Here is a 23,843-nt window from a genome sequence, read left to right on the forward strand (position 1 = left end):
AACTTCAGCAGGCCTCCTACCATCGAACTTCTGGCTACGCCCCTGGGGCCTGCTCTCTGTGATGACATTTTGTGCTGACAATCAACCTGTAGTATCGTCACTGGCTTGTTGTATCCAAACGGTGCCGTCTCTTCCTCTCTCTTGTCTCACATTTCATTTAATGGAGGCGAGGGCACCTGCCGCATGCGCATCGTTCTGCCTTCTATTCGTTAAGACCTTGGAGGTGTTGGTTCACGCTGCGGCTCAGAACCTGAAGAATAATCAGATGTCATGAGTTATTTTCATTCAGATCTAGTAGCAGTGCTAACACGGCATGTGCATCCATTCATCTTTGTCTTCTTGCCATTGTAAATTACGCACGCTCTCACTGTGTACTCCAAATAGGCCAGAGTAGACTGATAAGACTGCTTTGGTCTGGTGGACTGATATAGGATACATATTTAGGGTATACATTTTTGGATTATAATTACATTTTACCTGTACAATATAATGGCCCGCCTTGTTCTTCATTCACAATTTGGTAATTACAGACTGATTATCAACTATGCACGGCACCTTCCACTGTCGGGAGGAGGGGCAACGGGGAAAAACATTCAAAAAATGAGATGCCCTCCTAAAACTGGTTATAACTCCAGTTCTGTTTGTGATATTAACATTCTAACTACGGTTATATAGACTTATTTAGGAAAAGTCAAGGACGGAGGGGGGCATGGCTTTAAAAATGGCAGAGTAATAAAAAATTATATTAATGAGCAGTCAATTACTGCTTTAGCGATTTTAGTGTTAACAGGGATAGTAACCATTTAATCAACATTTCAGTGTTCACATCAGTGTAAATGTGCCAGCTGAAATGGCCTCCCTTGAGGCGTGCTCGCATGGGAAGAGCCAATAGAGGCATTCATGGCAGATTCACATTTTGTAGTTGTTGACTTTTGTAAGCAGAACGTTTCCCCATTGTGTATGATGATGTCTTTTTCACCAGTTGGCTGTCTTTGATACTTGACATTTACAGTATCAAATCACAATGCAACGGTACAATACATTAGATCCTGAAAGTGCCACAATATGATGGAGTGCAGTCACAGTGCTCTATTTTTAATCTTTTATACATCTTTCATGGGAGCTATTGTTTGACTCACTCACGCAAATATATTATTTTTGAAGTCTCTCTCTCTCTCTCTCGCGCTCTCTCTCTGATGACTGTCTCGTTTGAAGCTCTTTACTGTTCAGGCTGCCTAGACACGCACACACTACACACAGCTGCATGATTTCCCTGCGAACACGACATCCTTATCTCTGGAGACATTGTTAGTGTTTTGGTCGTCATCACACATGATGCTCTATCCTAAATGGCACCCTATTCCCTAAGTAGTGCACTTTGACGTCATATTGCACTATGTAGGGAATAGGCTGCCGTTTAGGAGGCATCCTGAGCCTCCCAGTGCAAATGCGAGAGATAACAGGTTTTGTGTCCATCAGTATTGCTGTCACACCTCGAGGCTACTGCCACTCTGCTCATCCAAACCCTTTGAAACGCATGATATTGAATTCTGAACTAGGCTGTAAAAGGCATTTGAAATACCAGTTTACAATCAATGTTTAACTAAATAAATAGATGTTTACTGAACTTTTGAGGGTTGCCTGTGCAAAGTGCATTCGTTCAGGAAATACATTTTTTTTTAAACATTTTAAAATAGAGTAGGGCTGGAACAACAACCTGCATTCCCAGAGGACATATATTCACATATAGGTGTTATACATGTGTTTATAATATACATTGTGTACATCATTGGGCCGCCGCTGATCTTAATAAACTGATTTAATAACCTGAACCCATCCCGCCACTCCCACCCATCTTCTCCCACAGAGCCCTAAACACCCCGGTGCCCGGAGACCTCCAGAGAGAGAACACGGAGAACGTGCTCCAGGACGAGCACCTCACCGACCAGGAGAACGCCCCTCCGGCCCTGCTTCCCGGTGGGAGCCGCCAGGGGGGCGAGGGCGGTGGCCAGACGCACGCCAAGGGCGAGGGATGGGAGGACACCGACTTCAACCGCAACAAACTCAGGATCAGCCTGGGCAAGGTGAGTAAGGGGGGAGGGATGAGGGGAAGGAGAACACAACATTTTACTGTATGCCATCGATGTAGATGTTGTTCTAGCGTAGCTTATACTGTTTGTTGATACAGTATTTTTTTTGCATTTTTTATTAATGAAAAATATGGGATCGATTGATGTTTGGCTGGGTAGAGGATGATAGACGGACATACAGATGCACAGACCGAGATGGACATCCGGACAGAAAATGTGTACACTAGACAGACGAAGGCCTACCCTTTAAACTCCTAGAAGTGGTAAATAGACACGTTTTAGAATGAATTACTGTTTAGCGTACATCATCGTGACCTCCCGTCTCTTCCCCTCCTCTCCCCTCTGTGTCTGCAGGGGGCCCAGGAGGGGGATGAGCCCAGCAGAGGGGCCGGTCCCATGTCGCCGTGCAGGGCAGGAGGGGCCCCCGAGTCCCCCAGTGGCCAGGTGCGCTCCCTCCGGTACCGCCGCATCAACAGCCCAGAGTCAGACCGCATGTCGGGCACTGATGGGAGGGGCATCGACGGCTACGGCCAAAGGTGACCACTACAAACCAGCTCTAGTATTAGTTACAGACCTGTACTAGCTTTTAGTATAGTAGTATTTAAGTATAGTAGTTAACCAGGAAGTGCTTAATACTAAAATACATTTAGTATTGTACCTAGCTACATTAAAGTCTCTTAGGTGTTCCAGGAAAGTCCTTTGGGTTAGGGTCTGTGTAACTGCTATAAGCCTATCTATTATAGCCCTCCACTTTAATACTTAATTCAATACTTAATGTGTGTGTTCTTTTGTTTGTGTGTGTGTGTGTGTGTGTGTGTGTGTGTGTGTCTGTGCGCATTTGTTTGTGCGTGCTTGTGTGTCTATGTGCACTTGTACGTCCTGGTGCTTGTACCTGTGTGTATGTGTACATATCTGTGTGCCACAGTATCAGGTCCCGCATGGACATCCTGGGCTCGCCCTCGCGCCACGTGTGCTCGTCCCAACCGGCCATGATGCTGTCTGTGGACGGCGGCCTGCAGCGCGGGCGGCACGGCGAGGGCTCGGTGGCGTCCGTGGACCAGGAAGCCCACAGTAATGCCTTTATCAGATCGGTGCCGCTAGCAGAGGAGGAAGACTTTGATAGCAAGGAGTGGGTGATCATCGACAAGGAGACGGAGCTGAGGGACTTCCAGCCCACCACGTCGGGCACCACCGATGAGGAGCCTGAGGAGCTGAGGCCCCTGGAGGAGGGAGAGGAGAGGAGGAAGCTGCGGGGAGGAGGTGGGCCTGAAGATTTTATGTACATTCAACAATGTCACATTTCAGTCAGTTCAGTTCTGTTGTATTCAGTTCTATTCTGTACAAGTTGTGTTGACGATGATGCTCATCTCTCCTCTGACAATAAAATATTATTTGATGTTTGGCTTAATCCGGCAAACACTTTTCACACTAAGCCAAACCATTTGTACTGAGCTGACCTGGTTATGCATCCACCACATTTGCTGGAACCGTGCTGAAAAGGACAATGTGAAAATGAAATATTCAACCCATCACAGTTTGGTTCCGGTCGGCATGATAGTGTGAAAAGGGTACTAGATTCCTAACCAGTCCTTTGTTTTAGGGGCGGAGATGGTGGTGCGGCCCAAGACGACCCACACAACCAACAGCAGCCGGGGCATGCTCACGCTCACCGAGGAGGAAGCCTCCAGACGAAGTGGGGGAAGCCCCGCCATGTCGCCCTGTCATTCACTCCCGTCAGGCCGTCCTATCGGACCCCAAAGACCGGTAAGAGATCGGGCCAACCTATCGGTGGAGGGAGGCTTCTCTCCTTGCATGTTCATGGTAGTCGGCTCAGAGCTGGGTCGCCTGCTGCACAGTGCGATGAATCTTTAGATGATATGGATGAGACCCACCTAAGCGGGTGGGTGTTGTTGATCTATCCAGATTATGTAAAGATGAGCTGTTCGGTGCCCCCTCTGGTCAGGATGTCCATTAACATGCAGTCCTAAACCTGGGGGTAGGGTTAAGCCAAGGGTTGCAAAATTCCGATAATTTAACCCAAATTACCTGTTTTTGCAGAAATCTCAGTTGGAAGATTCACGGATTTCTGGCTTATTTCCTTATAATTCCAGTAATCTTTCTAGAAAAGCTGGGAATTTTGCAACCCTAGAATTTTGCAAGCCAGTGGGAACTGAATACCTTGGCGGGGGGGGCGACCATTATTCCCGCAGCCATTTTAGTGTCATTCACACTGCCATTGGTGTGACATATCCTGCCAGTGTAAAGAGAGAAAACGTGCCTTTTTCTGTGTCAGTAAGCACAAATTGTTCCTTTCCATCATTTTGGTTTTGCCCATGACTTTTGGTTTTAACCATTGTTTTGTAATGCTAAGGTATGAATGGGAGACGTGGCTTTGCAAACTACATATTCCATCCAGCATCAGATCAGATGTAGCCTTACATGTTATAATTATTGAACAGTTTATGCTTGGTGATGGTGACATGAGTAGGGTTATTTTGATAGGTTCTTTTCCCCCCCCAGTGTATTTCTACAATATTTTCTCAATAGTTTTCTCAATGAGTCCACGAGCATTTTCTCATTGTACAGTTCCGGCAAATGCCAGATGGAGCATTTTCTCATTGTATGGTTCCGGCAAATGCCAGATGGGCTGGTCCATACCCCGGAAAGATTCCTGGTCCCAGTACGTCCCTGTATTCGGGTTGACATTCGTTAGGGTTGTACTGCACTTGATGCTCTTGTTATGACACACTGATGAAACAAGATATATGCATACATGATGACAATTTGTCATTCTGATGAGAATAATGTAACAAACATCCAGATAGCCGTAGCAAAATGTTTTTGTAACAGAAATAATATCTTTGGACATGTTCAGGTGGTGCAACCAAGTTTCGAAACGTTTTCTTCATACTGACCATGTTCTTGACGTCAGTGTTATAAATTCGTAAAATGAAAACCTTTGTTTGAAAATGTTGATTTAAACAATGTAAACCGTGGGTCTTCCCATCAGGCTAGGGAAACATATCCCACCGCTGCCACCAAATGTGATTAAGCTGACCGTTACCTCACACATAAAAAGATGCACAAAGAAAATATGGGGAATGTTCAAGTCTTTTAGTTGAATTATAGAGGAAATTCAGCAATTTCTTGGAGAACAATTGAAGTTGACAAAATGTTTCTTTTTATGTGCCCGTAGCTTCCATTAGGGTTTCAGTTCTTCAGGGGTCTTTTATGTGAGAATGTAATGCAATCATACTATTTTGCCCAACAATGATATATGTATTATATTTCATTTGTGTCACGTTACACTTTCAGCTCTGAAATACAGCTTTGTACGCAAATATGTGTCAAGAAACAGGCATTTAAGTATGAACCAAAGACACATCCATGAGCATTTCAAAGAGATTCATAAATGCTTTGTTTTCCAACGCTCAATCACTGGTTGGCTTATGGCACAGGTGTCAAACGTACGGCCCAGAGCTTTTTTTGGGGGGGGGGACAGACAAACTCAATATACTTTAAAATGACTAAAACCAAATCGAAACTGTGTAGAAATTATAATGGGCCTACATACATAAATGTTCTTGACTGTGTCCAGCTCACTAATAATCACAGAATTTGAAAGCTAGCCAATCAGGGAGCATCAAAAAGTCCCAAAATGATGGATAGAAGACTGTTTTGAGTTTGACATCCCTGGTTGAATGAAGGTCATGATGAGTTGATTATTGGAAACAGGTGTTAGTTAGTGTTAGTGCTGGGTTGGGGGGGAAACCTGCACACCCAGTAGCTCCCTAGAGATGGAGAACCCTGATTTACATAAACTGTGCATGCTGAAAAGTGTCATACATTGCTTACTAAGTGCTACTGTGTATGTCTAATGGGAGGCCCATACACATAGTGTAAGTACAGTAACACTGTTTATATATTTTTATTCCCCTGCGCCCAACACTAGAGGGTGCCGCAACACATCCCTGTGCTCAAAACATCCTAACTCAGAGCAGAGTATGTACACTATATATAGAAAAGTATGTGGACACCCCCTCAAATTAGTGGATTCGGCTGTATCAGTCACACCCGTTGCTGACCGGTGTATAAAATCGAACACACAGCCATGCAATCTCCAAAGATAAACATTGGCAGTAGAAAGGCCGTACTGAAGAGCTCAGTGGCTTTCAACGTGGCACTGTCATAGGATGCCACCTTTGCAACCAGTTAGTTCGGCAAATTCTTTTACCTGCTAGAGCTGCCCCGGTCAACTGTTAGTGCTGTTATTGTGAAGTGGAAACGTCTAGGAGCAACAACGGCTCAGCTGCGAAGTGGCAGGCCACACAAGCTCACAGAACGGGGCCACTGAGTGCTGAGGCATGCAGCGCGTAAAAATCATCTGTCCTCGGTTGCAACACTCACTACCCAGTTCCAAACTGCCTCTGGAAGCAACGTCAGCACAAGAACTGTTCATCGGGAGCTTCATGAACTGGGTTTCCATGGCCGAGCAGCCGCACACAAGCCTAAGATCACCATGTGCAATGCCAAGTGTCGCCGCCATTGGACTCTGGAGCAGTGGAAATGCGTTCTCTGGAGTGACAAATCACACTTCATCAAATTGTATTTGTCACATACACATGGTTAGCAGATGTTAATGCGAGTGTAGCAAAATGCTTGTGCTTCTAGTTCCAACAGTGCAGTAATATCTAACAAGTAATCTAACAATTCCCCAACAACTACACATAAATCTAAAGGGGTGAATGAGAATATGTACATGTCAGTATATGGATGAGCGATGGCCGAGCGGCATAGGCAAGGTGCAATAGATGGTATATACATGTGATATGAGTAATGTAAGATATGTAATCATTATTTAGAGTGCATTGTATAAAGTGACAAGTGACCCATTTATTAAAGTGGCCAGTGATTGGATCTCAGTGTAGGCAGCAGCCTCTCTGAGTTAGTGATGGCTGTTTAGCAGTCTGATGGCCTTGAGATAGAAGTTGTTTTTCAGTCTCTCGGTCCCAGCTTTGATGCACCTGTACTGACCTCGCCTTCTGGATGGAAGCGGTGTGAACAGGCTCGGGTGGTTGATGTCCTTGATGATCTTTTTTGGCCTTCCTATGACCGTCTGGCAGTCCGACAGATGAATCTGGGTTTGGTGGATGCCAGGAGCATGCTACCTGCCGTAATGCATAGTGCCAAATGTGAAGGTTGGTGGAGGAGGAATAATGGTCTGGGGCTGTTTTCTCTGGTTCGGGCTGGTTCCCTTAATTCCAGTGAAGGGAAATCGTAATGCTAAAGCATACAATGACTTTCTAGACAATTCTGTTCTTTCAACTTTGTGGAAACAGTTGGGGGAAGGCCCTTTACTGTTTTAGTATGACAATGCCCCCATGCACAACGCAAGGTCCATACAGAAATGGTTTGTCGAGATCGGTGTGGAAGAATTTGACTGGCCTGCAAAGAGCCCTGACCTCAACCCCATCGAACACCTTTGGGATGAATTGGAACGAGCCAAGCCTAATTGCCCAACATCAGTGCCCAAACTCACTAATGCTCTAGTGGCTGAATGGAAGCAAGTCCCTGCAGCAATATTCCAACATTTAGTGGAAAGCCTTCCCAGAAAGAGAGGAGGCTGTTACAACAGCAAACGGGGGACCAAATCCATATTTATGCCCATGATTTTGGAATGAGATGTTCGACGAACAGGTGTATTTATCTATGAGGAACTTCCAGATCATTTGAAAGGTTTGAATGGAAAATGGGATACAGCTCTATATGAATGAAACAATGGCCCTCACTGATAAAGGACAACAGACAAAAAAAGAAAAAAACTAACAAGAATGTCAGTCAGTAGTCACTGACATGTGGTTTTAAATCCAGTTAGTTCAGATTGATTTAATTGAAACAATAGTGTAGTTGGTTCGTTCCACAAAATGAGTCCATGTGGTGCCCCTTTCATATTTCAAATAGATATTGTGCACCAATATTGGATTTTAAAAGCCTATAATATTAAAAAGTACCCATCCCCTAGGGCCGATATTCCCATCAAAATCCGTCTGTTTCACCAAATTACACTACCCAAAAGGGACTAATTTCATGTAACGACCCAGTTATCACTCACTGGCTCAATTGGGTGGAATTTTAAATGGAGTTTAAATGCACTGTGGAAGAATGACTTTTCAAATATTTAATTTTATTTTTGGAGATACTTAATTTTGGAGCAAATCCTTGTTCTTTGAAAACCGAAATCAAATTCATTTTTATTTTTATTGAACAAAATACACACACTCAAACTATTTTGTATACAAATCCAAAACTTCACACAACATGCTTTTGTAATGTTTCTTTTTGTTGAAATCTGGTTGAAGCGAAGTCAAATAATCAGATTACAACCAGGTAAAGGCATCTTTGTCATGAGGACATCAACAACCCTGGGAAGAATGCAGACTCCATAGGTTATGTTGTTGAACCAACATCAGATTACAACCAGGTGCAAGAAGACATGTAATCCTTCCTTTATCAACCTGACCATAATATCTCAAAGGACGTTAGTTTGATGTCTTTTCCACCAATTATACCCACTGCAATCTCTGCAATTTGAATAAAAATACATAAACTAGCTCAGATCATATTAAACCTGATTTAAAGCTAATTTCCTGCAATTCTACACATTTTGCCATGGGGCAGACAGAAACATTTGCAGTTTTATAGCAAATTTCATGCTATTTCTATACATTTTGCCATGAGGCTGAGAGAACATTTCCAGGGGGCCCCCAACCAACGTGTTCAATCGTTTTTGGGGAGAGGACACCCTAGAGGTTGGGGCCCCAGGGCATGTGCCCTGCATACTTGTTCGGTAATCCAGCCCTGGGAAAGGCACCATAATTTGGTTGTTACCTGGTCAGATGATTTCAACTATTTAAAGATGTTAATCAGAACACAACCTGACATCAACCAGTTTTTCCCACTGGCTTAGATTACAATTTAATATTGTTGACCTTGTTGCCCTGCCTAAAAACCTTTGAACAAGAAATCTTACAGATTGTTTTTTGAATTCACATTACCCAGAATCCATGTACCACTAGGGTCCGTTAGCACTGCATCAATTAGAAACCAGTTCTGAAGGACTCTTGTATTATGCAGGTCTGCGTACCATTTTATAAAGTTGATATATTTTATGTCTATTTAACCTTTTTGTATGTTTTTGTAAGTGTCTTTTTCTGACTGTTACAGTATGTCCATGAAATATGTTAAAAAACATGTTTTGCTCAGGAGTATGGTAAGAATAAAAACCTGCATACACAAGGACCCTTCAAAACCACAAGGCCAGTTCACCCATTCCCTGTGCCAGTTGTATTTCCTTGTATGGATTACTGTAAAAGAAAACAAAAATGTTGATTTACTTACCTCACCAATCACGTTTTACCAGCCTTATTTGTGATTTCACCGCAAGTGCCAAGTACGGCAGGCCTCGCTATCGCAAACATGATCAAGGACCCTCGTTGTATTTGCCCTGCGACCTCTTCCTTGACATAACTGATGCATTTGCTCAACCTATCACTTAAAAGTACAGTATGTCAAGTTGCACTCTCCCGAGGAGAAAAAGCGAGGGTGCCATGGGAACAACAAGCGAAGAAATAAAGTGGTGTTTTGGGGTAAGCACAGTTTAGGATAGTCCTTACTTGTGTTGTTTTTTTCTTAATTAGTTTCTGTTCCGAACTCCTCTTTTTTGTTGAGCCATATTTATCCCCTTTTCTTCGTTTTGTGTTTCGTGTGCTTGATGAGACCATCTATATTTTGTGTTATTCATTTTGCAAAGGTTATTTCTTTTTACTTTAAGCAACATTGAGTGTAATGAAATTTGATCGTGTCCAGGCATTTTCCCAGGTTCAATGTGTTTACATACTAGAAGAACATGTGCAGTACTTGTGTGTGTTTTTAATGGCATTGTTGGGGAATGTGTGCTCTGTGCCTCGATTATGAGATAGACGGAAACCTACTCTCATTTGCTTCCAATCTGGCAACCCACTTAAGTGTTTTGTAGAATACTGTCTTCTATCATTTTAACCTACTGTTACGCCTCTGCTGTAATGGCAACCATAGAGTCTTCCTCTCCCTGTTTCTCTCTGGACTACATCCGAGAGCCCTTACAGCATGCACACAGGGAAGGAGAGATGTATGACAAGATATGTTCCAATACTCCATATGGATCCCTTTTCTTGTCTCCTTCTTTTACCCTCTTATCAGCTGACCTGAAAGATACTGGATAGTTGAGCTCCCAAGCCTATAACTCTCAACTATCTAATTATTTTAGAATACTGGTGAGGAAGGGTAAGAAGACAAGGAAATGAAGCCGTTTCAGGAGTGTTGGGACGTGACCCAATACTAGTCTATAGTCTGTTAGCATGACCTTGTTGTCCCTCCCCCTTCCATCCTAATGCCTCTCCTTCTGTTTTCTGATTGGTCTCTTCTGCAGCTGGAGGATGACAGGCACCACCCGAGGCCCAATCAGCTGCGGAGGCTGGCCTCCTACGTCTTCTCATCATCCACACTGGAGACGGAGCAGTACCCGCACCCCGGAGGGTCCTTCATCCAGCGAAGCCGCTCAGCCGAGAGCAGCCCCGCTCACATGAACGCTTCCACACACCGGCGCCACGCTCCCCTGCAGAGCCCGGGCAGCCCACGGAGCAGGCACTCGGTCCTGAACGTGTCGCGCACGCAAATCCAGCAATTGCTTGCCAAGCTCATGAATAAGAACTCGAGCTAAGGGAGGGGCACTCTGCATGCCAAAATGCATTAGTGTATACTCGTTTTCACCCATTATGTACATACACAGTGACATACTCGCAGTTTGAAACCCAAAGAGCCCTATTTTGACGGGTTGGTTAGAACACAAACATATGCACGCTTGCACACACATTATCTTTCAGACACGCACAAACATGCTGAACTAAAGCACAGTTCAAACAACTCACTTTAATGTAACTAACTTTAAAAAAGTGAATTGGAAGAGAGGAAAAGTGCTGATGGCAAAATATTTTCCACATAATAAACTCATAAAAGTCTGCTCCTTGCAAAGTCAGAGTTGCACGTGCCACAAAAATGTACACAATTTGAGTAAAAAGTGGTGGAAGTGTAAACTTGAGGTTTCCCCTTTCCCTCTTCATCATTTCATGAAACTGTGCAGAGGAGTCACAAGATTGGGACTGTTACGAGACTGTTCAACTTCATTGCATTCTTTTTCCATTCATGCTGAAGGCTTGAGGGATTGTCGTCGAATGCAGGTCATGTCGGCGATGCGTAGCTAAAGGAATTCAGTAACGCTTTCGGTAACACTTTACTTAAAGGGGCAATCTGTAGATCAAATCAAATGTATTTATAAAGCCCTTCTTACATCAGCTGATATCTCAAAGTGCTGTACAGAAACCCAGCCTAAAATCCCAAACAGCAAGCAATGCAGGTGTAGAAGCACGGTGGCTAGGAAAAACTCCCTAGAAAGGCCAGAACCTAGGAAGAAACCTAGAGAGGAACCAGGCTATGAGGGGTGGCCAGTCCTCTTCTGATCAAACAAGAACAAGGCGGACACCCCACCACTGTTTTGGTAAACAGCTGAGGGATGGGGATGAAGAACTATTCTTGAATTCCTAGACAGCGCTATAGATGCAAGGAATGAAGATCCATGATATCAAACTTGTAGTTTTAGCCAAGTTTGGATACTGTTTAATAATTACATTGTTTACAAACAATGGAGTAAACCAAGCTTATATTTTGGCTTCTGATGGGTTACGACAGTTGAACTGAGCAAATATAAGTTATATTCTTTAAGAATCAATGAGTATATATTAAAATGGATGTACCAATCGCAGTTTGCCCGTGCAGGTATAATGCATTATGAGGTTATAATGCAATGTAAGTCATTATAAAGGCTCATACATGCTTATAACTAGTAATAAAGCTTTATACCTGCAAGCTACATGTTAAGAGTTACCACACTTTCCTTAAATAATATTTCCTCGTAAGACCTATGTGCACTGTCATGATAATGACATATAGATGTCATAAGCAGTTACTGCCTCTAATGATAGCTGACTTTAAGCAGTCATAACAGAAACTGTGACTTAGGTACATACTAGGCCAGCTACTTTATCAACGGTGTCATAACAATGTAGAGTTATAAGTTGTCCTCCCAAGGCGTCAGTTATGTCATGCTCCCCAGAGAAGGCATGTGATGCTAGGGTGCTACTATAAGTCCTCTGCGGTCTACACACTGATCTTGTGTAGCTTGGTCCCAGATCTGTTTGTGGAGTCTTGCCAACACTTATGATCATTGTCACATCCATAACCATAACAATGACCATAGTTGGCAAGACAGCACAAACAGATCTGGGACCAGGCTAGTTCTTGTGGAGTGTAAACAGAAATATTTCAGCTTCTGTATGTTTATCGCACAGGGCGTTTTTCTCTATGTCTTATCTTGCTTTTGGTCTACTTTATAGAGGTGTTTTTTGTCTGTCGGTTTCTTACATCTCCATGCTTTCTATTCGTTGAAATGCTGGAGCAATGGATTAGGCAGGCTTCTGAAGGGTGAGGATATTAGGTGTGGGGTTTTGCAATAGGAAAACTCCCTTTCGCTAATATTCAGTGTCATGTTTTTACGACAAGCGTTATCGTGGTTGAGTTCAATGTACTGTATAGATGTACAATCTTAATTTGATCACTCTTTTGTTGCTTAAACTTGTTATGTATTTGAGATTTTTAAATGCTTTGAAATTTCAGACTTGAATGCTCTAACAAAAAATGTATCAACCCCTACAAAAATGTCCACATAATCATTTGCATGTCCTGTTGCTGCAGGATTATTTTCATTTTTTAGCAAACTGGCTAAAATTAAGATCCTACATCTGTACTGTATTCCCGTTATGACTACTGTGACCAGAATGGCATCTTGAACTATAGAAATTATAGACAGTATCAGTTGTCCCATACAAATAACTTTAGTGTAATTCAATATGGTTGGCTTGAAGTATTGCAAATGTAGTAACACTTACTGTACCAGTGTCCAAATCATGTTGTTATAACATGGCAGACAGTTTATGACAAGTTACTGTTGCTACAGTAACATGATTTGAATGGTATGATGCAAGAAATGATGAAACCTCCTTTCATATAACTGTTCTTAATTCAGTTACGTGACATAGCATTTAATAGCATGTGCTACAATACATGACAAGCTGCTCGTCGAACATCTCATTCCAAAATCATGTGCATTAATATGGAGTTGGTCCCCCTTTTGGTGCTATAACAGCCTCCACTCTTCTGGGAAGGCTTGTTCCAACAAGATGTTGGAACACTGCTGCGGGGACTTGCTTCCATTGAGCCGCAAGAGCATTAGTGAGGTCGGGCACGATGTTGGGCGATTAGGCCTGGCTCACAGTCGGCTTTCCAATTCATCCCAAAGGTGATGGGTTTGAGGTCAGGGCTCTGTGCAGACCAGTCAAGTTCTTCCACACCGATCTCGACAAACCATTTCTGTAGGGACCTCGCTTTGTGCACAGGGGCATTGTCATGTTGAAACAGGAAATGGCCTTCCCCTAACTGTTGAAAGCACAGAATTGTCTGAATGTCATTGTATGCTGTAGCGTTAAGATTTCCCTTCACTGGAACTAAGGGGTCTAGCCCGAACCATGAAAAACAGACCCAGGCCATTATTCCTCCTCTACCAAACATTGCAGTTGGCACTATGCATACAGGCAGGTAGCATTCTCCTGGCATCCGCCAAACCCAGATTCGTCCGTTGGACTGCCAGATGGCGTTTCCACTGCTCCAGAGTACAGTGTGGCGAGCTTTACACCACTCCAGCCGACGCTTGGCATTGTGCATGGTGATCTTAGACTTGTGTGCGGATGCTCGGCCATGGAAACCCATTTCATTAAGCTCCCGATGAACAGTTATTGTGCTGACGTTGCTTCCAGCTTCAGATCACCCTAGTAGTTATTTCACAGTTGTCTGAAGTTCGTTTTGTCATAATGTGAAATCACGTCACTGTCTTGAATCGGTAGCAAAGCTGCTATGTGTGAATGTTGACGGAGGAAAACTTGCATGTATAAAGTTCTACCCAGAGAGACTGTGGTTTTCCTGCTTGAGATAGAAGTTGCCTCTAACCACAGATCTAGCATAAGATCACCCAACCCTGAATCCTATCCTTAACCATAAGGAGGGTAGACCCTGGACCAATGGTTAGGGTGGACTTCTGCTAAACTAGAGGAGCTCTAATGTCAGGCAGGTATTATGCAACCAGCTGTGTTTTATGAATTGAAATCTGGTTCCAAAGTATTTCAGGCACTTACAGTTTAACCTCCATAGAATGGCATCTCTGCCATAGCATTGGCTCTGCTCTTCAACTTTATCATTGTTATAGATAGATAATGCCAGGGTTTGGATTGCACTAGGGGGCTTTGTGTTATCTATCTTCCTGCAGAATAGCATAAACCATTCATTCGAATGGCATAACCATTCATTAAAGTAGCCAAAGTTAGCCAAAAATGCCATTGGAATTCTGTGGGATTTGGTGTGCATTTTTGCAGTGAAGTGAGCTACATACTGTATATCAGGATCGACTGTTGTATGTGACAGTATATTTGTGTAGATAAGTCATCAACATAGCACTTCTTTCTCCATTGTCCGTTGAGTACTGTACCTCACTGTTGCACTTTATAAAGGACTTAACAGGAGAACATGGTCACTATTGGGCCCAGGTAGAAAATATTGATGCAAAAGATGAGCAACACAATAAATATGATATGCTAAGGGTGCTTGGGGGGAAAAAATGTTACGCCATTTTGGAGAAACAAGGCTAAGAGGAAAGGAGACTCGGGAGAGTATTGGTTATTTCCACACTCATTTTATGCCACTTTCTCTCCAACGGAAAAACCAATGAGGTAACAGACCCTTAAGTGGGTAGCAGTTCTAATGTAAAGGGCATGCATTGTAGATGTAGCCAAGTGAAAAAATGTACAGTATAGAAATTAATTGTATAGAATTACACCTCAGACCCGTGACATCACAGGCTTCACACTGTATGCTGATTTTGTTAAACACCAAGTTTTTTTTTACGTCTTTTCAACATTTAATGAATGTTTTATGCTGATATTTTACTGATGTCTTCTTGTAATAACCATGTATCTCTTGGCTTTGTGTTCCCTGTTTTGCTGAAACCATTGTGAAGAGGAACGATACTACTGTATTTCTGAAATGGCATAACCACATACAGCCTTCTTATTTGGTCTTCTCAATGAGTAGGATCTTATGTTTCTTTTATGATTGCTTTTGTGAATGCGCTAAAGGGCTACGCTTACAAAATATGCACCACTTTTGCCAAGCTTTGCATTTAAGACATTTGCATTTACTTAACAGCACTAAGAAGCAAGCAAGCATCCCTCTCTGAATGTCGCCTCTGTCTCTGATTAGAAAAGATAACTGTTCCATCAGTTAATTTCCCGCTGCTTGGTTCGATGATTTTCTGCAAATCATGCTAGTCGTTTTGTGTGTAGCACCACGCAACGAGCACTACTCAGTGAATGTACTGAGAGTGGATTAGCTGCTAACTCCAAACTTAATTTTGCACATATGCAAATTGTTCCTTGACATTATTGGCACTGCTATTAAAGAACATATAGTTTTTGAACTTTTTTGTCCGTTCTCGGTAAAACAAATCTCGCCGTAATACGCTCAATCAAAACAGGATGTCAAACATTGTCACTGAACTCTAAAAATAACGCAGGCAATTTTGAAATTGACTTGCAGAGAAATTGTATTGTACAAGACTGTTTTCATATTTTAACACTATTTGCATGATATATAATATCAAACCCTGGCTAGAAATGTATAGTAGGGTTGTTCTATGAAATGAGTGCCCTTTAATATTTTTTCCTTGTCCCATCTGGCTCTAGCGACTCCTTGTGGTGGGCCGGGCGCCTGCAAGCTGACTTCGGTCGCCAGCTGGACTGTTTCCTCCAACACATTGGTGCGGCTGGCTTCCGGGTTAAGAAAGCAGTGTGTCAAGAAGCAGTACGGCTTGGCAGGGTCATGTTTCGGAGGACTCATGGCTCTCGACCTCCGCCTCTCCCAAGTCCGTAGGGGAGTTGCAGCGATGGGACAAAACTGTAATTACCAATTTGATATCACGAAATTGGGGATAAAAGTACAAAATAAAATAAAACAATTATAATAATTGTGCACTAATATTGAATTCTAAAAGCTGTTATATTCAATGAAGTACCCTTTAATATAGACCACATGGACAATTCAATAAGTCTGTTTTATAATATGAATAAAGACGTGCTAAAGTGCCAGCATTTTGAAAGGTCCCTCAAATTCTTCAGAGTTTAGGAAGATTTTAACCAACTTAACCCAAAAAATTCCCAAGTCTACACCATCATTGTAAAGCTATAGTTATGTTGATGCTTTGACAAAGTCATTTCTGAAAGATTATTATATATTTAATGTGATCAGTGATTTATGTGCCTCTGTCCCTCATTTTAAGGTCAACCCTGTTAACTGAACTCTCGTTTTGATATGGTGAAACTATTCATTTGGTGAAATCAGGTTTTGTTTGACCAAGTTATACTACTCAAAGGGCACCCAATTGGTGGAACAACCCTGTAATTTTTTTCTGTGAGTTAGGTGTACAGTACATTACCACTGGTAAAGGGATAGAATGTCCCGGCCCTGCTCACCTGTGGGGGAAAACAACCTGCGGTTACCTTGGTTACTCCATTGGCTCACAGCAAAAACGTGACCTTTTTCAAACACACTTTTCTTGTCTGCTTGTTTTGGTAATTACAAAACTACATTTAAGAAAAGTACAATATGTCTAAAGATTACTTTTCAACATTGCCTACTTAAAAACAGAATATTGTAGGGCTTCCCTCATGCCCCTTTTCATGACGGTGCTAGCAGCCGTGTGAGTGAGTGCTAGCTAGCTACCGACCGCGACATTAAGCTAGCCAATACAGACTATACAGCTACAAGTAGTGAATGGAGTTACAAGCAGACTATTTTTAACAAGTTAACTGTCTTACCTGTGAGGAAATGTTTTCCATACACATAGCTATGTGTAGCTGTATAGGCTCTATTTCCACGTATGGAAATAGAGCCTGCGAGAAGAGCCCTGTGGCTTCAGGCTATTTGGCGTGGGAGAGTGGGAAATGTGGGGAGCCGGTGCAAACCATAAATTGGGATTTTCTTTTACCTGGTTACATGTACATTGAACAACACAACAGCTTTTCGGCATGTTTTGTTATTTCTGTATAACTAAAAATCAACGACGAAGGAAAGAATGTTTGTTTTCCCCAATTTGTGGGCGTGCAATTCCTTATTATTATTATTATGTGAATATTGACTCGGAGTATACTCACGGATCAAAAATGTATTTCAAGTTGCAGCGAAGAGGGACTGTGATTCACACCTTATTTTAATTTATCAGATTCCAAGTTAAACATATTCGGTTCACGTCACTGATACATGAGCACATCTTCCATATGTTCTGCATATCCTGTCCTATATTCTGACAAATTACTTGTTCCACAAGGCTGGGTGTCAAGCCTAGATGGCAGTATAGGTTGAGAGATCTGCTGTGAAATCCACAGGACCTGGGCAAAGTGTCTGTTGTGAAATATTGTAAACTGTTTACTGCGCCAGAAATCCCTTTTAGCCATGTACTAAGAGTGATTGAAAATGCCATAGATGTGATACCTGTGTAACATAATATCACATATAGCATTACACAAAGCCACTGCACCTGTAAAGTACACTGTATGCTCAAAGTCCTCTAACCCTTAGGCTTTCAAGTTGAGTTAAGATAAAAGCGTGACTTGGTCTTGTATTGAATTATTACTTGAATTGCAGAGTCATATTTGTCAGCCTATAGCCTAGAATTTGAAAGAGCGTTTTAAGTCTATAAGTCTTAGGTGTTGAATGACTTGAATATTCTATGTATCTCCATAAGGAAAATTTACTGAAAATTAAGATGTACCGTAAAACTTCAATGAAAAGCAGTCTCAAATAGCCGCCTGCCCCTTTTAATAGCTGGGCAATGGCACACATTTCAGCAAATAAACGCTTGTTTCAAATGAACGTGGGGTCTAAATGAATTGTTTAAGGTTGCCATGAATTGTTTACAAGGTTTCATATTTGATTTGTTACATTAAATAATTCAGTAATGACTTCAAAAAAATGATGACAATCATCCATCTTTGTTGCCAATAAGAAACTGCTAGCCGTTGGCTGCTAACAGCTGAGAATTGCTAGCTAACTGGCAAGCACAAAAACAGTCAACAACATCGGGAGTACAGACCCCCAGAGATTGACAGATCACCCGCGAGTGAGGAAAGTAAGAACTGCCGAAAATGAACAGTCAAATAGGATAATAATTATTCTGTCAAGAAAGTTTTATTTTTATGATTTAAATAGAGGCATTTTAAGACAGAAACTTGACAGTGTGTAAATAACATTAGTGCAGGATATAACTAGGGACGGGTAGGGTGCAGGTATCACTAAATTGATCATTAACATTTTGAAGGTGAACTATTTGCGTCTGCTCTGCTGCGCAGTACATATCATGGTGTCAGAAGTGTTTCAACCTCGTCAAATATAAGACAAGAAAATTAGTTTGAGTCTACAGGAGAATTTACTTTACTGAAAATAATGTTCCTTGAGTTTAGTGTGACAAAGTAGATAGTTTAACAGCTAACTGCTCTCTGTCTCGTCGTTGAGCAGAACAGCAAGCAGAGGCTTTGCTATTGACAAAGCACATGCACAGAGCCGCATGCACGGAGTCGTATGCACAGGCATTCAGAGTGCATGCACAGATCGCATGCAGCAGCGCAGGGAGCGAGTGACAGAAAGACGAGTAGCTAATGGACACTAACGGAGGAGGTTATTTCTGATTTTGGGTTTGGTTAGGGCCTGAAATTTGGCAGAAACAACCAGGCCTGAGTAGTGTTTGTGCTTAAAATGGGTTTAGGTTTACAAAATGTATGCCCGTGCAGGGCTCAAATGTAGGCACATAAATGCCTGGTCTATTACTTGAAGTTGTACGTACACAGTTTTTCATCTGACCAGATTTGAAAAGTGGATATCCGTCCATATTTTTTGAAAAACAGGGTATAGTGCATTATGTGATTGATTGCGTTTGTAGAGATAGATGTTATGAATTTGTTAAATGAAGCTGCAATGACCAATTTGGATAATCTATTAAGTTTCTGTTTTTTTTTAATTTTATTTGGTGTCCCTCAAAAAACACTCCATCTCCATTTCAGTACATTCACATGCACAACCTAAAGATAGATTTCTGTCACAATATTGTAAATGAATGAGCATACATCTTCACATTTGGAGACACTGACCTATTCATTGTCTGTGTTTGTCAGCTCTTGAAAATACTTGCAATAAAAACAGAGGGCTCATGAGGTAGTAGAAGGTACTGTATGATAGAATTGTCAAATAAATAAATAGTAATGAGTATAACTGCAGTATTTGTCAAGCGTGATCCGTGACTCTTTTAGATGTACGATATACTGTATATACATGTCTAAGCATTTTTTTGTATCACATTACAATTGTACAGTCTGCTTGTAATATTTACAGGTAAAAAGCATGTATTTTAAACTTTTTGTAAATCAACAAAACCTATGTACATGTATACATACAACTCAATAAATATTCCATTCCCAATGGGCAAAACTGGTTGAAATGATGTATTTTTAACATTAAAACTGGTTGAAAAGATGTCATTTTAACCAGTTTGACTACTGAGTTCTCAGTTAATCTGTAGTAGCATGCAAGATAGTTGGTTTTAGTGTGTATATACTACAGTACAGTGTGTCAAATCTTTATGAAGGGAAACACTTGAAAATCACAAGATATTGGACTATGTATCTAAAAGGGAAAACTCTTCAATGCATTTTTGTGCCTTTTCTAAAAATGTATGTAATCTAGACAATCTTTAAAAGCCCGTCTATAACCCCCAAAAAAAACATTAAATCGTTTGGGGGGAAAAATGCTGTCCCTCGTTTCGTTCTTTATGAAGTTATCTTAGATATGTGCACATTACACAATCTTGGTTGTTTTCCCAGTTTTGTCCCCATTTACATCATGTGACACGAGCCATATCTTCTAAAACACTTGTGGTTTTATATTTTTTGCCTTGGAACAAGAGTCATGCTGGAAATATGGTCAAGTGCAAAAGTAATTATTTAATTGCATCTTTTGTAGGTGATCATGTCTCTGACTGAGCACAATGGCCTATCTCAGCCCTGTCCAGACTTCAGGACCAAGGGCCGGATGGACGAGACGGAGCATTTCCACATCCTTCCCCAGCTCCAGGTCAAGAGGGCCAACTTCCTCACTGTCATGCTGACCGGCACCCTTCCTCAGCGGCGAACCTTCCCAGCAGCTCTGTCGACAGAGAACGAGGTACAGGAGTCCCAGGGCCCACGGGACGATGATGTGACTAAGAGTGAGTCGAACAGCGAGGCCAGCCAAAAAAGCACAGAGCGGAGCCAGGATGGGGCCCCTGATACCCTCATGGCCGGCCCCCGGGAACCCACCTCGGCCGTAGATGCTGACCCTGACTTGGAGGATGGCTCTAAGACCCTGGTTCTGTTCTCACCGGGGGATACCCGGAAGTCTCCATCCACTGGGGGAGAACACGCCCTGCTGGAGGTTGACTTTGGGACACCGTCTGCCTCGACCCCTAGGAACGATATGCCTCTGGTGGGTGCGGGCAGCCAGCCAGAGCTCTCCTTCACACTGAGGTCGGACTTGAGGCCATCCACCCCTATCGCCCCTGCATCTCCCCCCTTCACCAAAGTTGAGCTCACCTTTGTCCACATCTCCGAGACTTCCCACTTTAACGTCATGTCTTCCAGAGGTCAGACCGCAAAGGAGAGCAGCGACCGCTGCGACCTCTCAGCCGTTACCCAGAAGGCCTCACCATGGGAAGGAGATGCCCATGAACAGATCGGACATGTCGAACAGGGTGAGGAATCCCAGAGTCCTTCCAGAGAGCCCCAAGCCCATTCTATCCCAGACGTGACGCTGGAGAATGGTGTCGCACGCACCATACCGGACGACCGCCCACCGCTGGTCTTCGTCAAGTCCTTGGAGCCTGTCCCGGAAGCCACGTCGCCCATTCTGGAACACAAAACTCTCTCTGCAGATCCCAACAAGGGGCCATTGTCTACCGAAGGTATTGCCAATGCTGAACTACCGCATACCACCCTCAGGCCGAGGATCAAAAGCCGCATCCCAGTTCTACTGTCTGAAGAGGAGACGGGCTCGGAGCGTTCAGCCTCGCTCTCCGCCCGGGCACGACTACGGGAGAGAGCCCGGAAACTGGACCTGCCACGCCTGGTGGTGCAGAAGCAGCAGGGCCGCTGGATGAGGCTGCCCTCGGGGACATCCTCCTCGCTGTCCTCCGGCGACGGGAGGGCCTCCGTGACGCTCTCCACTACCGGCTCGGAGGAAGACACCCATGCCTCGGACGAGTCTCTGGCCAGGAGAAGGTCCTGTCTGAAGGCCAGGGCAGGGGCTGGAAGGGATCAGGGCCAGACGGAGTGGCACAGCAGGATCCCCAGGCCCGTCACCCCCATCAAGAGGCCCTCAGGGCGGCTGCTGGCCGTGTCCTCTCCTCTCGCTCTGCCAGGATCGGGCATTTGTAGAGATGCATCCACCTTTGGTAATGGGTAGGTAGTCTTCACAACATCATGTTTGCAAACATAACATTCTAACATTGTATGGCTCATTGGTTACAATAGTAAATGAAAAGACCCTTGATTGTTTTACTATAATTTGAGAACTCTTCTTTGTGGTGCCAAATATCAAGAGTTTAGCCATTTTCATTTCTGTCACAGATGGTCTGATTTCTGTCGTTTATGACCGAAACTTAATTTGATTGGTTGAAAGGTGTCATGTTACTGTAAAGTTTTGTTATGATTTTTGTGAAAACACTTGAAAATGATGACTTATCAAAGGTTTCCTAGGGGAAGGATTAACTCTTATTCCACCTATTCTCATTTCAGGCTCCAAGTTCAGAAAATAGGACTAAGCACTCTCCCAACCCAGAGGCGGTCTAAACCTCTGCAGACCGGCTCCTCTTCTTCCTCCTGTCCGAGGCTCTGTCCTGTCCCCGCCCAGCCCTGCGGCAGCCCCCGAATGCCCCTGCGATGCGTTTTCGTGACCCAACGCAGCCTAAGCACCTCTCACTGCAGGACAGACAGCCCCTCCCCCCAGCGTCTCCGTCCAACTAGACAGTCCCTCTCCGTCCGGCCCACAACTGCCCCTCCACTCCAGCCCAGGGCTAATACTACTACTACTACTACTACTACTACTACTACTACTACTACTACTACCACCATAAAACGGGCCAACTCACAGGACCCCTTTACCCAGGTGTCCACCTCTATGCCTGCCAGAATCCGAGCCAAATCCACGGGCCCTGCCAAAACGAAACAAAGCACAGGGGACAAGATGGCTGCCGCGAGATAGTAAACAGATTCACTGGGAAGAAACGCATACGCTTCTCTGTTGTCCTCCGAAAGACTCAACGCTTCAAAAAGCTCCAACCCGGACCCAAATTAAGACTGACGTGGTTTCCCATATTTTTTTTTCTTTCAATTACCTTCTTTGATCCAAACCATGTACCTCTACTAACTAGACCATGACAACAACTTTTACAAGAGGAACCATACGAAACTATCTTCATGAGCTTCCAGTTAAACAACTTTTAGTCAATGTCACGAGGAGCGATGCTACCATGGTGCTATGTGTACGCTGTTCACTGGTGCATTGTATACATTTTCTTTTTGTTTCTGAGGTTGAAGATTTTATTTAGGTTTGTGGATTCAGCATCCTATATGCAAGAAATGAATTTGAACCAAGTCGGTCATCATGACCCCTTTGCAAGCCAAATTGTAATCTTTCTCAACTCACAAACATCTCACACCGATATACTAATTTATCATCGACAATATCCTGCTCACTTATATTGCATGGTATAGATATCACAAACACTTTTGATAAGTTAACTAATGTTAAGGAAATGTACAAAACTTTAAATCTTCCAATGGTCTGACGCAATAACCAATTCTGAGAGGATGCAAAGGCCAAAATCATTCCCAACTCTGGTCAGATGTGTTAAAAGGTTGGATTATGGGGTAGATTACTGCCAATATTAAGAGAATGCACAAGTAATATTGCTGGCCTCCTTGTTAGTGTGTGACAATGGGCATGCTTTATATCATTCAATTTTTTAGGTGTTTGATTATATTTACATACAGAAGAAGTGTATATAATATGATAATTTCTTGGAAAATACATGTTTTATTTTTTATCTTGCGAAAATAACCTGTCTTTCCTCTTCTGTTGAACAATGTTGGCCTGTTTTTTGGGGGGGGTTTTACGCATGAGAAAATTAGCGTTAACTATGAGCGGTAGATACCTGCCTTTTTAATGTTCTGACAATTAAATGATTGGATCATTGGAACCCATGTTTTGTGTTTGTATTGGGCAAATGAAACCTACAGTTGCAGGGCACTGAGCTAAAGTAAAATAATGGTCATGTGGAATGACTATCTCCGGTTTCATTTCTACACTGTTTGCCAGATATAACCATCGCCCCTAGAAAGGACTACTTCTTGTTTTCATCCTCTCCTTCTAATCAGGGACTTTATTCACCAGGTGAGTGCAATAAAGTACCAGGTA

General features: G+C 42.9%; 1 protein-coding gene across 1 annotated transcript in view; it reads left to right on the forward strand.

Annotated features, from left to right (window-relative positions):
- LOC106585095 (tau-tubulin kinase 1) overlaps positions 1-23,584 on the forward strand; it is a 53,404-nt gene extending 29,820 nt beyond the window's left edge. The window contains exons 11-16 of the mRNA XM_045705408.2: positions 1,868-2,084; positions 2,445-2,626; positions 3,016-3,350; positions 3,691-3,854; positions 20,355-21,826; positions 22,163-23,584. Coding sequence (XP_045561364.2) covers positions 1,868-2,084; positions 2,445-2,626; positions 3,016-3,350; positions 3,691-3,854; positions 20,355-21,826; positions 22,163-22,628 — 2,836 coding nt within the window. The 3' untranslated portion in view covers positions 22,629-23,584. The remainder of the gene's footprint in view (positions 1-1,867; positions 2,085-2,444; positions 2,627-3,015; positions 3,351-3,690; positions 3,855-20,354; positions 21,827-22,162) is intronic.
- The last annotated feature ends 259 nt before the right edge of the window (positions 23,585-23,843 follow it).

This window comes from Salmo salar, chromosome 02, assembly GCF_965601325.2.
Source record: "Salmo salar chromosome 02, fSalSal1, whole genome shotgun sequence".
NCBI lineage: Eukaryota > Metazoa > Chordata > Actinopteri > Salmoniformes > Salmonidae > Salmo > Salmo salar.